The following is a 15109-nucleotide window of genomic DNA, read 5'->3' as shown; positions in this document are numbered from 1 at the left end:
CCCCCCCCCGCCAATCCCCCTGCAGGTGAGAAGCCATTCGAGTGCAAGCTGTGTCACCAGCGATCCAGGGACTACTCTGCCATGATCAAGCACCTGCGCACCCACAACGGCGCCTCGCCCTACCAGTGCACCATCTGCCTGGAGTACTGCCCCAGCCTGTCGGCCATGCAGAAGCACATGAAGGGTCACAAGCCTGAGGACGTCCCCCCGGACTGGCGCATAGAGAAGACCTACCTGTATCTCTGCTATGTCTGAGACCATGAGGTCAGAGCGGGCGGGCCAGAGGCCAGCACATGAAGGTGGTGGTGGTGGTGGAGGAGGAGGAGGGGGGGTTAGCTGGGAGATGGGAGTTGATAACAAGAGGGAGAAAGGTGGGATCTCATGGGGGTGGGTGGGGGGGGAGGGGTTGAGGTGAGAGGTGAGATCAGAGGGAGGGAAGATGTTGAGGAATGGGAATGACATGTGGAATGTCACGACGGAGACCTGAAGGCATCGATGGAGGTGTTTTTTTTATTTGCGTTTTTTTTTTGTTATTTTTCACGTGATAACGGCAGGGGTTTAAAATAAATAAATGAATAAGAGTGGTGGTGGGGGGGGGGTTGGGGGGGTGGGGGGGAGCAAGGAAGTGCTATAGGTCGAAGAGGAAGTCCGGACACAGAGAGAGATAGTCGCCAATCCCTTTCGGAATCGCCTGGGTCAATAATGACATCACGTCTCATCACATTTTCTGTAGCACCAGACGAGTTGAGTTGTTGTTGTTGTTGTTGTTGTTGGATGCGACTTCATTGTTAGTTGTCGCGTGAGGTCTGCCATCGCTGTGTGTGTGTGTGTGTGTGTGTGTGTTTGTTTGTGTGTGTGTGTGTGTGTGTAGAGGGGGGGGGGTTCTCACAGAGAGAGATGAAACCTGCATGCATTGTCGACATTGACCCCCAGGTGGTGTTGTGCCAGTGGCGTTAGCTCCTGAGAATCAGCTGAAGAACCTGATGCAAGTAGATGGAAGGTGTGTGTGTGTGTGTGTGTGTGTGTGTGTGTATGTTTATGGGTGGGTGGGTGGGCTGGCTAGGGGACACTGATAGACACCAATCGAGACACTCATTGGGGGATAGGGAGAAAAGGTACTAGTGCTGCTTCCGTCGGAGATCTCTCTCCTATCTCCCCAGCAGTTGTCCGTGGTTTCATATCTCTGCCAGATAAGGGCTGGACGAGGTTGGACACCGGCGGTTCTCCCCAGAGAATAGAAGCCTAACTTATGTCACTTTTTTTTCTCCATGTCGTTATCTTTTGGCTCCGCATCCTAGTTTATCATAGCTTGATTGCACAGGTGAAACATATTACGACAACAGTCTCTGTTTGATGTTGCTATCAGATTATATATTTTGTAGAGCAGCAGGATCACGGCAGGATCAGCAGGAAAAAAAATAAAAATAAAACATATTGCGACTCTGTTATCTCTTAAACCATAAGTCTCTATTATACCATATTAACTCCAGCTTATCCACTTTTCTCTCTGCAATCGACGACCGGACCGGTATTATTCATGTACATTTAACCAGATGACTATCAATCATTTCACACTAAAGATGAGCTATACGCTGAACGACTCACATAAGACATTAACACTTCTTTACAATAACTCTCATGACTCATAATGTCTTTTTTTTTTTTGTGATGGAGGGACAAAAAGAAAAAAAATGGCTGCTTTCGGAGTGGGGTGTGCGCCGCCGCGACTACGACAACCTGTGGCGAAACACCCCCGAACGCGTTGCTTGTAATGCCTTAGCCTGGATGCTTGTTGAAAGGTGACCCCAGCGGATGTTATAGCAAGTCGCAGACTGACATTTGACACCCTTGCAAGTGAAATATATGAAAGCTGTGTTTAAGGATCAGCCGCACCACAAATCCATGTTGCGGTTCAGGCCTGCTTATGACAGGTCGGGAGTTTTTCCAAACCGCATTACAAGCATCATCGCAAGTCACAGGGTTTCTGGGGATAATCCCATATCTTGAATGACTGGCAGAAGGGGGGGGGGGGGACTTAAGTGATTGGATGAGACATGCCTTTCGCCCCCCGCCCACCCCGCCCAGCTGAGGGGGCAACTAGTAAGATGACAGCATAAATCAACTCTTTATATGGTTTTATCCCTGCGCTTTGTCTCTCGTCTCCTATTATTGAGTTTGATCTCAGCATATTGTACTTGAATTACCTCGTTTTCTTTTTTTTGTGACCTCATGTTGCTTGTGTTTTTTTTGGTTAATTCTTCCCTTGTTTCATTTGTACATTTTGTGAGTGCGAGTGTGTGTGTGTGTGTGTGTGTGTAAGAGAGAGAGAGGGAGAGGCGCATTGCAAGACGTGATAAAGCAATGAATATGCGGAAAAATTCTAAGTGCCACGGTGAAGAGATTTTTTTTTCTATTGTGTATTTCTTTGTGCATTATTTTGTTTACCAAATTTGGTATTTTTGACCCTGCTTGTTGAAGAGCCAGGGGGTTTGGTCATTTTGGTTTAAAAGCTACCTCTAAGTTGTGTATGTTTTCATTTGTTTTGCAAAAGCACATTATTATTTTGTCTCGTGTGTTTGTGTTTTGCATTATTTCATCATTGCAACTTCATCTCATTGCTTTCAAATGTTGATTTATGATTGTCCTGTTCGTGTTTGTCAGCAAAAAAAATAAATATATATATATAAAGGGTAACAGAAAGTAGGAGAGGCCGATAGCAAGGAAAAAAAAAAGTCATTCAAATGGGCGTTTATTATTCTTCTCTTATAGTCTCCCCCTGCCCCCCCGACCGCGGAAAGAGCAGAGAAGCAATTTCGAAGCCTTAAGTGTGGAGCGAGAGAGGGACGTGTGGATAAGATGTACTAGTACTTTTCAGGAGGGTTAAAAACAAGAATTAAACTTGAAAATATGTGAATAGAATTGTAGTTTTGTAATGTGAAAAAAAGGAAGGTTCATCAAGTGCTGAACCTCCGAGGACAGGTCATATTTGCAGTGATGCAAGAGTGCGTTGGACAATTGGAACTGCAAGTGGTAATCAAAAGAAGAAAAAAAAGTGGAAGGTTAAAAATGAGCGATTCTCTTGGTCGACGAGTTCCTTTGAAAAATGTGTGTATTCCTGAACAAGAGCCAACAAAGGCAATTTGATATATAAAAATTGTGATATTTTTGTATTCAGTGTCGGTCCTTTTTCCATTTGTCGAGGGTTTCAGCAGGGCACAAATATTTGTATTTCTTTTTTTAACCTTTGTTTTGTTTTGTTTTTAGTTTTTCCTCTCTGGGTGTGAATCGTTTTTTGCCTTGCTCCTCTTTGATATTGTTGAACATAACTCGTGTGTGAACATATTGTAGTTATAAGTGTTGCTTTCTGGATGTCAATTGCATTGTAGGTGAAGGACAAAATCTTATCTGCCACCAATTTGTGCGTACATTGTGTATGTGGATGGGTGGGTTGGGTTGGGGGGCGGGCGGGAGAAAGAAAAAAAAACGATGGGGGGGGGGTGGGGGGGGGGTCGCTGCCAAACCGACCAATTAGTACTTGTCATTCACAATTCTTCAATCAAACTTTGATTGTCAAACATTTGTTTTTGTACTTGAAAAAAAAGAAGAAGGGATGGCACGTCCCGTGGTGTCTTGCCATTTTATTCTCCAACACTGTGAGCTGAGGGGCTTTTTTTACATGATCCTCATATAATATCCACCCACTATGAAGCACAATTTATGCTCCAGCACCTTGCCAGAAAAGAGCAGATCTACAGGTTAACACGACACGTTTGTTGGCTTGTACAGCTGACTTCTTTCTTTTTTTGGCAAGCGATGCATGTCGCATACCAGCGGAGCATAGATTGGGCTTAATAAGTCGTCGCGGCTCTTGACAGGCCGAGACGAACCAGAGTCAAAAACCCACCACATCCCAAAAAAAACGCTGAGCAGTCATTGTTATTCCTATCATTGTTCTCTGAATGTTTTCTACTATTTTGTGCGGCTGTGCGTGAGTGTGTATGAAAGACTTGTACCTGTGTGTGTGTGTGTGTGTGTGTGTGTGTGTGTGTGTGTATTAGTGGAAAAAATGCACTAATCAGATCAGATACAAAATAAAACGATGTTCTATGCCACTTTTTTTTCTCTATGTTGGAAAAAAGAATATATATAATACATTGGCATCGATATAGTTCTTCCCTTCAGTGTTCCTCGGATGTTTCTGTACTATCTTTGTGCCTAAAATGGAAATTGTTCAACAAAAATGTCCATCTATATCTGCTTAGTTTCTGTATTTTCAGAAGAAAATAAAAATGGTGTATCCCACTCTCTGGGGATGTCATGATGCTCTTAAAGATTACCTGTTTTTTTGGAGACAGGGGACGGGGGGCTTTCTTTTCTGGAAGAATTCAATGCCTCCTAAATGCTGCTGTACTGGCAATAGTGATTCCACATTCAGAGTGCTCTTATTAATTGCCACAGAGAAGCAGTGCCATTTTTATTTATCGGTACAAAACCGAGAACGAGGGCAAAAAAATGTATTGAGATAACGGCCTATAACTGTTGACAGATGGAAAGACTTGATGAAATCAACTAGCCGCCATCAAACTGTCTGCTTTTTTTTCAAGAAAAAATATATATAATTGTCCGAGCATCTGTCTTCACCTGCTCATTAAAGGCTAAGCGTTTTGTTTTTGTTTTTCTGTCAGCAACAGGTTTGCTGACGAGAACATTTTGCTCTTCAAACCTCCACTTTTGGAAGGTTGGCACAAGGGATAACCACTTAAGCCCTCTATATACTTTGTATGACGAACAGGGGAAATAGCCGATTTACAAGGTCAAAACATTTATCATTGTGTCACGATGTGAGCTTGTAAATTGGATATTTTAGCTTTTTTGGGGGGAAATTTGGTTGTGAATTTCTTTTTAAATGTGCCCAAAATAGGGACACCAGGGTTTAAAGTGGTTAAGAGTTATCCCCTTATGCTTTATTTTATTTCATTTTTTTAATTCTTCAAAGTACTTTTTGTTCCCAAAAAAAAAGAAAAAAGAAAAAAAAAAAGATTTCCAACGGGACATTGAAACGTTGTCTTTGACAGAGGACTCATGACATCCCTGGGGTGGGCACTCTGTGTTTTGATGTGGTGTTTCTAGAACAAGTAGCCATTTCATGCAGTGTGCCATGCATGTGCCATTGAGGTCTAGACTAAAAACTGTTTTGAGTAACAAAGCACCAAGACATTGTATTTTTTATATTAGCACTGAGGACCAATTGCCCTGTCGGACCAAGCATAACGAAGCTTTTTATGTAACGAAGCTTTTCTCTCTTCTGTCTCATTCTCTGTCTTCTCTGTCTGTCTGTCTCTCCCTCTCTCCCCCTTTCTCTCTATCTCTGTCTCTCTCTCTCCCCCCCTTCTCTCTCTCTCTCTCTCTGGCTTGTCTGTGCTATATTTCTCTCCTCCATTGTGACAGCACAAGTGCCAGTCAAGTTGCTCTGTATTAAGAAAATAGTGTTTTTCTTTTGGGTTTTTTTTATTATGATTTGAATTGTTATAGTTTTCGTCTACCTCAGCACCTAATCTTAGCCTAATCTTAGAAGGTGCCCAATTATTATTATTATTATTATTTTTATTTTCTTTACCTTTTTGTTGTCATTTGTATAAAACATTTTTTTTTTTTTTTGCATTAGAGCTTTGCAAAGGTCCTTCGTCTTTTCCAGCGACAACGTGCTATTTCCGTGGCAGTACCTTTACTTGTTGAGCTGTGCCACCAATCTATAGCCACTGTCTGTTGATATAGAGGTTGTTTCTTTTGTTTTCCTTTTCTTTTTTCTTTCCATGTAGAAATCAGACACATCTCTTTGTAACATTTCAGTGTTCTCTGATGGAGTGTGAAAAAAATAAAAAGTAAAAATAAAAGATTTAAATGCTGCAGGTTCTCTCTCCATGTTGTCACTAAAGTCAATGTTGTGCCTTTGATAGTGAAAAGAAAGGTTTTTTCTTTTTCTTTTTTTTTTACATCCTACTAACAGTAGATTGTTTTTGTAGTGGACTTTTTTTGTATTTTTATTTATGAGTCTCATAATAAAAAAGAAAGTCATGATGTTCAGTTGTATACTTTTCGATCTGCAGTTAGAAAAACAAATAAAAATAAAAAATGGACTTCAGTGCATCTGTCTTAACCCATCTTTCTTGCTCACAATTTGTTCTCCAAATTGTTTTAATATAGCTTCCAAAAAATAAAATACAGATGAGGAAGAAGTTAGCTGAGTTATTATAAGGTGAAAAATGGTCTACTTAAAATACCAAGGCCCTGCTGTATAGAGTGCGTCCTTCCATCGTGTGTGTATATACAGTACGTATGTGTAGGGTTATACACAAATTTTGGCAGTTAACAGTGCATGCCCTTTAGGCGGAAAATGTGCAAGTTTTACCACAATTTGTCTTTTCAGAAAAGTACAATTGCAGGTGTCCAGATTATTGATGTGATACCTGTGAACAGCTAAAGCCTGAAATATACTTATACTAGTTGTACACAGGTGTTGCGCCCCAGAAACCCGCTGTGAGCTTGTAGATCTGATATTTTCGATGTGCACAAGTATAAATCAGGCTTAAGATTTGTTCCGCGGATCACATCAACTTGTGGACCTCCCTAATAAATATGTATAGCATAAATCCGTCTAGAGCAGACCTAGTTTGTGATCTGGGTTATTCTCCGTGTGAAAGTTGTGATGGAATGGCAGATGGCACTGTCAAAAAAAACACTGCTGGAGCAGTAATTAGAAGAACAATTTTAGTGTGTGAAATATTAAGTATTGTATTAGCAATCGTGCAATTTAGACCGGACTAGAGAATTATGGAAGACTCTAGGTAATAGTTTTAAATGACAAATATTAGAATGAATTAAGAACGCTGATGGGTTGCCGTGTTTTTCTTTGATTTTATTTTATTCACCAGACCTCGCCCATTCACGACATAATTCACAAGGTTGCCACCGTTAAGCACGTTAAAACTGTACCGTAAGATAAATGAATACGGCCACCACTTCGCTTAATTTCCACATGACAAACTGTTGAGATTAACAATTTTATTTTATGAAAAATAAAATTTAACAAAATGTCAATTATCCATTTCATGTACGTGTGCACTTTATAGTACAAAGGGAAATACAAAATGACGTATAAATAATATAGTGAAAGCTGTGAAATTAGTAAGAAAGGGGACACAAATAATACATTTTTTTATATATATATATATACAGTACACACACACACACACACACACACACACACACACACACACACACACACACAAAATATTGTCAAATAATTTATATAGTATATAGTATCTAATGTTAATGCAAAACCTTTTGAAGACAAAAAGTCACTGGCATGCATCTTTATTGAGGTTGAGCATCCACCTCTGGGAACAACGTGTACACCACAAAAACCCACATTGCTTACAAATGACAAAGCAAAGACGACCTGAAAGGATAAGTGTGTAAAACCACTGTGGCTTAAAGGAGTGTCACCGTTCAAGCTTCAAGTGAGGCTATACGGGGTGGTTTATACTGAACGTCGTGCACCAAATACAAATAGCTGATCTACAAGCTCACAACGCGTCACGCTGTGACGCGTTGTGAGCTTGTAGATCCAGCTATTTGCCCAAGTGTGCAAATCAGGCATGACGGGCCTGTCCACAGGATGTGTTGTTTACACTGGTTGTTCATATTGGTCCCTGACCTGCATGGCTGCCACTGCGTCTGTGTGACTCATCGGCACATACTGCTGTTACAGTACAGTTAGCACACACACACAGTGGTGGAAAGTAACTAAGTACATTTACTTAAGTACTGTACTTAAGTAACATTTTGAGGTATTTGTACTTTACTTGAGTGTTTCCAATTTCCAATACTTTTACTTCTACTCCACTACATCTCAGAGGCAAATATTGTACTTTTACTCCACTACAATTATTTGAAAGCTTTAGTTACTAGTGACTTTTCAGATATAAATTATGATATTATCAAACCTACATTAACCACTTCAGCCCTATTTTATACCTAGGCTATTTGAAAATAGCAGATCTACAAGCTCACAACGCGTCGCGGCGCGTTGTGAACTTGTAGATCTGCTATTTTCAAACATTTTAGTACTTTTACTTTTAGTACTTTAAGTACATTTTTTCTTATCGGGTGAAAACCTCATATTATGTCCTAAACCGTTCCCTTTACTTTATTTCTTTCACTATTTTGTTTTCCAACTCTGATGTGTTGCAGTATCATATATATAGCATCACATACGTGAACAATAGTGACATTGCATTAGTTTTTGACATTTTGAAACCAAAACAGCACAAACTAACATAACAGCAACAAAGCTAGACAAAAATAGTCAAAATAGTCAACCATATTATCACACAAATAAGAAATAATAGTTAAACATTGGAGAATGAATTAACTGTAGCTAAACATCATTTAAAATAAAAAATAAAAATGTAGGAAGGTTTGTGAAAATAGCCTATCTACAAGCTACTGCACAAGCTTGTAGATCTGCTATTTTTTCCCTACTTTTGTGCAACACTCTTGTAAGACAAAGCAAGGCGTTAGTTTACAACAAAACACAACAAGAAATATAAAAATGAAATATATGGTTTCTGCCTGACAGCAACGACTTTTTATTTCCTACCTAAAACCTAAACATTCTTCACGTATAGGTAGCTGCTTTAATACAAGAAAACTTGTATTCTAAGACATCACACACACACACACACACACACACACACACACACACACACACACACACACACACACACACACACCACCATTAAAATATAAAGTTAAAGTGATGGATGAAGTTGAGACGCCAGGTTGTCTGGTTTGGTGGCACAACAAGGTTGGAGAATGAGACACAATGCCCATCCAGCCACCCCCCCCCCCTTCCTCTGTTTACGTGTGTGTGTGTGTGTGTGTGTGTGTGTGTGTGTGTGTGTGTGTGTGTGTGTGTGTTTTTTCACAGCTCCCTCCTACCGTTTTTCATTCCAGCTACAGATAGAAGTGAGAGGTAAAGGAACACAAGTAAACAAGCACGAGTGTCTCACTCACTCTCTCTCTCTCTCTCTCTATCCTAGTTCTCTTTTTTTATGTCTGTCTTCCTCTCTCTCTCGCTCTCACACACCCAAACTCTCCCTCTCTGTGTCTCGACAGGATTTTCTCTGTGTCCCACTTTTCCTGGCAAACAACACTACACTTCTGAGTCCTCACCCCTTTTTAACCCTGTCTGTGTATCTGTAGCGTGTGCGTGTGTGTGTGCGCATGCGTGTGCATACAGTACATAGGCTATACTGGATCGAGAGACAGACACAGACAGACAGACAGACAGACATAGTAGATACGATAGACAGACAGACAGTGTGTTCTAGCATTAGTGCTGATGCTAGGAGTGAAGTGAATGGATTGGTCTATGGGTGGCTGTGGAGGAGTAATAAAAACCATATTGTACTCAGTAGGCTACATCTATATTAAATGTCTTTTAGTCACTTAAGTTGCCATATAATTCCACTGAAGCCTTTGCCAGGCAGTTAGGTATTAAATCAAGTTCAATATGAAGTAATACTCTCTCTCTCTCGCTGTATGACTGTCCTTTGAGTTCCACCAGAGCCTGTGGGAGTGTTGAGTGTTTAATACGGAGGAGCCCTGTTGGACGCTGCGTGAGTGGGATGTTAAGTGACAGCCAAGCAGCGGTGGAAGAAGTACTCAGATTTTTTATTTATTTAACCTCTTAAGACCCCAGCATCGGTGTTGTGGGGAACGTGTTGGGTCGCATTGTGAGCTTGCCGATCAGCAAAAGCTTTCCCCACAATAACAGAAAACAGAAAAGACACTAGTATTGAGCCCTGAGGGACTCCGGCGACCCATATGTGGTTAAGTAAATGTAGAAACACCACATTATAAAAAATACTCTGTTACAAGTCAAAAGGCTATATTCTAAATGTTACTAGCTGCAAAAATTACTGTCATCAAAATGTGCTTTAAGTGTCACAAGTAAAAGTACTCGTACACAATTGTTTTGGGGGAGATATTTCAACATCTGTCAAATCTTTTTCGAGTATAACAGTTCTACAAGCTCACAAAGCATTGCATTGCGCCACATTGTGCAGCTTGTATTTCAGCTGTTTTCAAATAGCTGAAGTATAGAGTAGGGTTTTTTTACTAATGCAAATCTGCAAAATAACTAGCAAACTAAAGTTTTCAAACAATATGTGTAGTGGCATTAAAAAGTGAAATATTTGCCTCTGAGATTTAGTGGAGTAGATGTAGGCCATTTAAGCATTGAGAAACAGAAATACTCAAGTAAAGCAAAACGTACGTAAAAGTTGAGCTTACAGTAACAATCCTTGTACTTGGTAAGTTAACCTTCCACCACTGGCAGTGGTCTTCTTATGAATTGAGTATGTGAGGACCCCTATTGAATCAAGCCGAAAGGCTTCTTTTTAGTTGATCTTGTATTTTGAACTGTACTTCCATGTACTTTTTCTCTCTTCAAACTTCTAAATAAGATATTCAATCAATTAATCAAACAAACGACCAGGCAGCAGGCCTGATGTTGAAGCCCATCATCTTGGATCCACTTTGGGGTCCTGGAATAGAAGGCTTGTGTTTATAGATGTGTTGGTAGAGTAGTACAGCACCCCCTGCTGGGCCCAGAGCAGAACGACCGGGGACAATGGGGTTGGTTTTTCTCCACGCTGGATGCTTCCAGCCATTAAGCAGACAGACTAACAGTGAGCAGAGAGTGTGGAAACAAGCCCCATTTAGCCTGATGTGGAGGTGATGTGAGCTGGATGCCATGCGGCAGAGCAGACTGCTGCTACAGCCAATCCCCCCCCCGGCAGCGAGGAGGGGGCTCGTTTTTGAAGGTCAAAGCGTTGCACCGAGGGTACAAGCGGTCGTACCAGTGTTTCACTTCCAGCACCCCATGTTTCAACACGTTTTAATTAGAGAGGGAACATTATCAAAGCAGAAAAACTCTGCTCCCTCCAGCCACCCGCCCACCAAATGCCACCCAACCCTCCTCGTTCCCTTGTTACCTATATAGCGGTGGTTCTCAAAGTGGGGTCCGGCCCGGGGACCCCCTCAGGGGTCCTTGAGGGGGTTCCAGCTCAATGAGTTAATATAGCATGACCACGCTTTACCCTATTGCATGCTTTGTCTATTTGAAAATAGCCAATGTACATAATGACCTTGTAGATCATTTTGGAAGAATGTTGCAGAATTGGAACACAAATCTGATCTCATAGGGGGTCCCTGGCACAAAACGTCTTCAGATGGGTCTCTGCGGCCTAATGCATATCAATTTAGGGGTTCTTAAAGGGATAGTTCACCCCAAAAAATTACTTATTTTCAATCAATTAAACACCCCATGAAGCCTTGAATTCAATGCAATTTTAGGAGAATTTTAGGAGTCGGTAAGACTCTTGGAGTCTTGAGGAGGAGACTCCTACCGGAAACTCTGCCAGATATCTAATTATCGGCTTAGGAATGCGACAAAAACGAAGACATCTCTGTGAATTCAAGGCTCCGTGGGGTGAGTAATCGATAGGGGAAAAAAGGTCATTTTGGGGGTGAACTATCCCTTTAACGTGACAATGTTTTGAGCGCCAGCGCTGTATAGAAACAACACGTTTTTTTCAGCCTCCTCGACCTCACAAATGTACAGGGCTATATTTCCACGCCCTCTCTAGCACCACACAAAGATGGCAGTTTGCCAGGGACGTGCACAGATAGACTCTAGGTGGTGCTAGAGCACCTGCCCTTTGCCCTCTTGACCAGAAGTGCCCTTTTGAAGTGTGCCCAGTTTACAGCAGGGGTCTTCAACAGGGGGTCCGGGACCCCTAGGGGGTCCTCAGAGTTACTACAGGGTGTCCGCCAAATATTTATGTGATATGATTTTTCTTTTTACCATAACCACTCGAAACCTAGCATCCCTTTTCTGAGGAGAACTTTAGCCAAAAATAGCAGATCTACAAGCCCACAACGCCTCGCGCTGCTTGTAGATCGGCTATTTTTGGCAAAGAGGTATAGGTGTAGAGGGAAAAAAGAGCAGACCAAGTAAACAAAAAAAAGTATAATTTACTTGAGCACCTGCCCCTCAAAATGTCTGTGCACGCCACTGCAGTTTGCTAATGTCTGGCGCACTCACTCAAGCCTCACTCACTGGGAGCAGGGCCAATTTATACTTTGCCGTACGACGGTGTCACGTGGCCGGAAAAAAACAGCGGATCTACGAGCTCGTAGATCTGCTGTTTTTTTTTTCCGGAAACCCGCAACACACACACACACACACACACACACACACACACACACGACACACCGCCGTGCGGCGGAGCAATAAACGAGGCCAGTTCCTCTCTTGTTCTGGAGGTCGTAAAGGCTCGTCATTAGATATGCAGGGTGCGTGCCTCTATCGCCCTCGTCCCTTATTGTCATTAGAGGGGAAGTGAGCCGAGACACAAAGGCTTCTGCTTTGTGTTTCCACGCTCGGGAGGAGGAGGAGGAGGAGGAGGAGGAGGAGGATGGACAAGACGGACTAAAAGCAGAAGGCCGGTTCAGCCGCAATAACTAACGCGCTATGTTGCTGTTTTCACTCCGAGGTTTCATCATTGGTTTTAAGTTCAATATTATTTTTTATATATAAAAAAAAGATCATCAAAACACAGTCTGTCTCTCTCTCTCTCTCTCTCTCTCTCTCTCTCTCTCTCTCTCTCTCTCTCTCTCTCTCTCTCTCTCTCTCTCTCTCTCTGTCTCTCTCGCTTTTGTTTTCCCTCTCCCCTCTTTTGCTTGTCCCACTTTTCGTCTTCTTTGCCAAAAACTTCTCACCATCTCCCTACTGCCATCCCCTTCCCCTCCCTCTCTCTCTCTCTCTCTCTTTCTCTCTCTCTCTCTCTCTCTCCTTGCTGTGATTACATTCGTGTTGCAATCAGAGGTTAGGGTTAGAGGACAGACGACACATCCCAGTCCCCCCCCACACACAACCCCCCAAGACCTTCCCTTCCCGTCCGCTGACCCAACCTACTTAAATATTTACACTAGAATTGCAGCAGACGCAAGAGGATTTAAATTCCTGTTCAGATGGTGATAGTAGAGTGTCATGGCGTTATACAGTGACAGTTCTGAGGAAACAGCAGTGGTGATCCGGTGTCACTGGTTGAGTCAAAGCCACCATGTCTGACCTTAAACAAGCTATACGCTCCTCCTACAAAGGACACCAAAAGGCCTTCTCCCACGTGTTCAACATATCGTTGCTGTCAGTCCGAACGCTCATAATGATCTCCACATTTCAACTTTGTATGTTTTTGAGCGGTGTAGCCGCTCCTATAAGTGGGGTTAGGACGCCTCATTAGTACACCCTTCGCTGTACTGTGATTGGCTCATAATAGCACACCCCTCTACATTAGTACACCCCTAGCTGTACTGATTGGCTGACTCTATTGGCTGGCTCTATTCAGCACTGTGATTGGCTAGCGAGACACATGATGAAATTAATAATCTATAAATAGGACTATGCACTTAAAAAAACACTTTTTTTTAAAGTGAGCTTCCATCACTGTGATGACCACACCGCTCACTTCACACTGGGTGTGATGAATTTTTCTTGTGTAAATGAATGCCCTGCTTCAAGAGTGTAAGTAGAACCATAGAAAATAGCAGATCTACAAGAAAATAATGATAAAAACGGAAAGATTTTGGACTGGAATCTGATGCGGCTCTCTCCAATTTCATTCATCTCATGCAACAAAACAAATTTCAGGCTGTTGGATTTTAAAGCGTTGATGACTTTGGTCAAAAAAGATACACTCCATAGTGTGGTGCATTGTCAGCTTGCCTTTTTTCTTCTTCCTATTTTTGAACATTTTGAAAACGTTTACATTTTTTTAAAAGGTTTTGAATTTCCGTGAGAAAACCTTGGAAATATATATATAGATACATATAATGGTACAAAATAGGGACACCAGAGTTAGTGTGGTTCAAAGACTGGAAGAAATTAGAGAAGCTCCTTTTTAAAGTTTGGATTGTTTTGTTCTCCACTTTGGGCCCCCATATGGACTGTGTCCGTGGGATATTTTGGACAAGGCCAGTGAATGGGTGGGGGGTGAATGAGCATTGTGTGGGAGCAAGGGGTCCCATCTTCAGTTGCTCTTTGACCCAGATATGATCTCATGGCCGGGGAGGAAGGGGACAGTCGGGGTTTGTTGAAAAGGACCTCGGCGGACGAGGGGGCGGGGGGACGGGGGGAGTCCAGTGGTGTCCAAATCCCTTCTGGATTGTTTTGTCAGCTAAGCCTGGATCTGTAAGCGGTAGCCAGCGCTTTCTGCAACCACATACACACACAAACGCACGCACCCGCACTCGCACACACACACACACACACACACACACACACACACACACACACACACACACACACACACACACACACACACACACACACACACACACATTGGTGTCACTATACTTGTGAGGACATCAATATTTTAGGACAGCAATTTCAGTGAATGCCATTTCTACCTCCTTTTACCCCAATCTGAATTGTTTCCTAATTGAAAGCCCAATTTTTATTTTTTACATAAAACAATACCATTTCTCTTGTGGCGACCAGGAAAATGGTCCTCATCACAATGTCTGTTTCTCAAACTCTAATATATACTTGTGGGGACATTTGGCCCTCACAAGTACTGTATAGTCTTACAAGTACACACACACACACACACACACACACACACACACACACACACACACACATGTTGGTATTATTATATCCCGTGTGGACATTCCGCTGACATCCATTTCCTGACATCCACCAGTCTTAATCGTTATGCTTAGCTCTAACCCCCCCAATCCTAAACGCTTCAATATAACTCAGTCACTTTGTACTTAGAAGAAGGACAGATGCACAAACTAGTACGCACGCACGCGCACGCATGCACGCGCACGCACGCACGCACGCACGCACGCACGCACGCACGCACGCACGCACGCACGCACGCACGCACGCACACACACACACACACACACACACACACACACACACACACACACACACACACACACACACACACACACACACACACACACA

At 42.3% G+C, this 15109-nt stretch overlaps 1 protein-coding gene across 1 annotated transcript in view; it reads left to right on the top strand.

The window, feature by feature from the left end:
- The window catches only part of zbtb16a (zinc finger and BTB domain containing 16a), a 176291-nt gene extending 176023 nt beyond the window's left edge, over positions 1–268 (top strand). The window contains 1 exon segment of the mRNA XM_084073300.1: positions 26–268. Coding sequence (XP_083929426.1) covers positions 26–255 — 230 coding nt within the window. The 3' untranslated portion in view covers positions 256–268.
- Positions 269–15109: the final 14841 nt, after the last annotated feature.

The sequence above is a fragment of the Gymnoscopelus microlampas genome, assembly GCF_963454915.1.
Source record: "Gymnoscopelus microlampas genome assembly, chromosome: 12".
Taxonomy (NCBI): Eukaryota; Metazoa; Chordata; class Actinopteri; order Myctophiformes; family Myctophidae; genus Gymnoscopelus; species Gymnoscopelus microlampas.
Note: the sequence above shows the minus strand (reverse complement) of the source record. Positions and strands in the feature narration are given on the sequence as shown.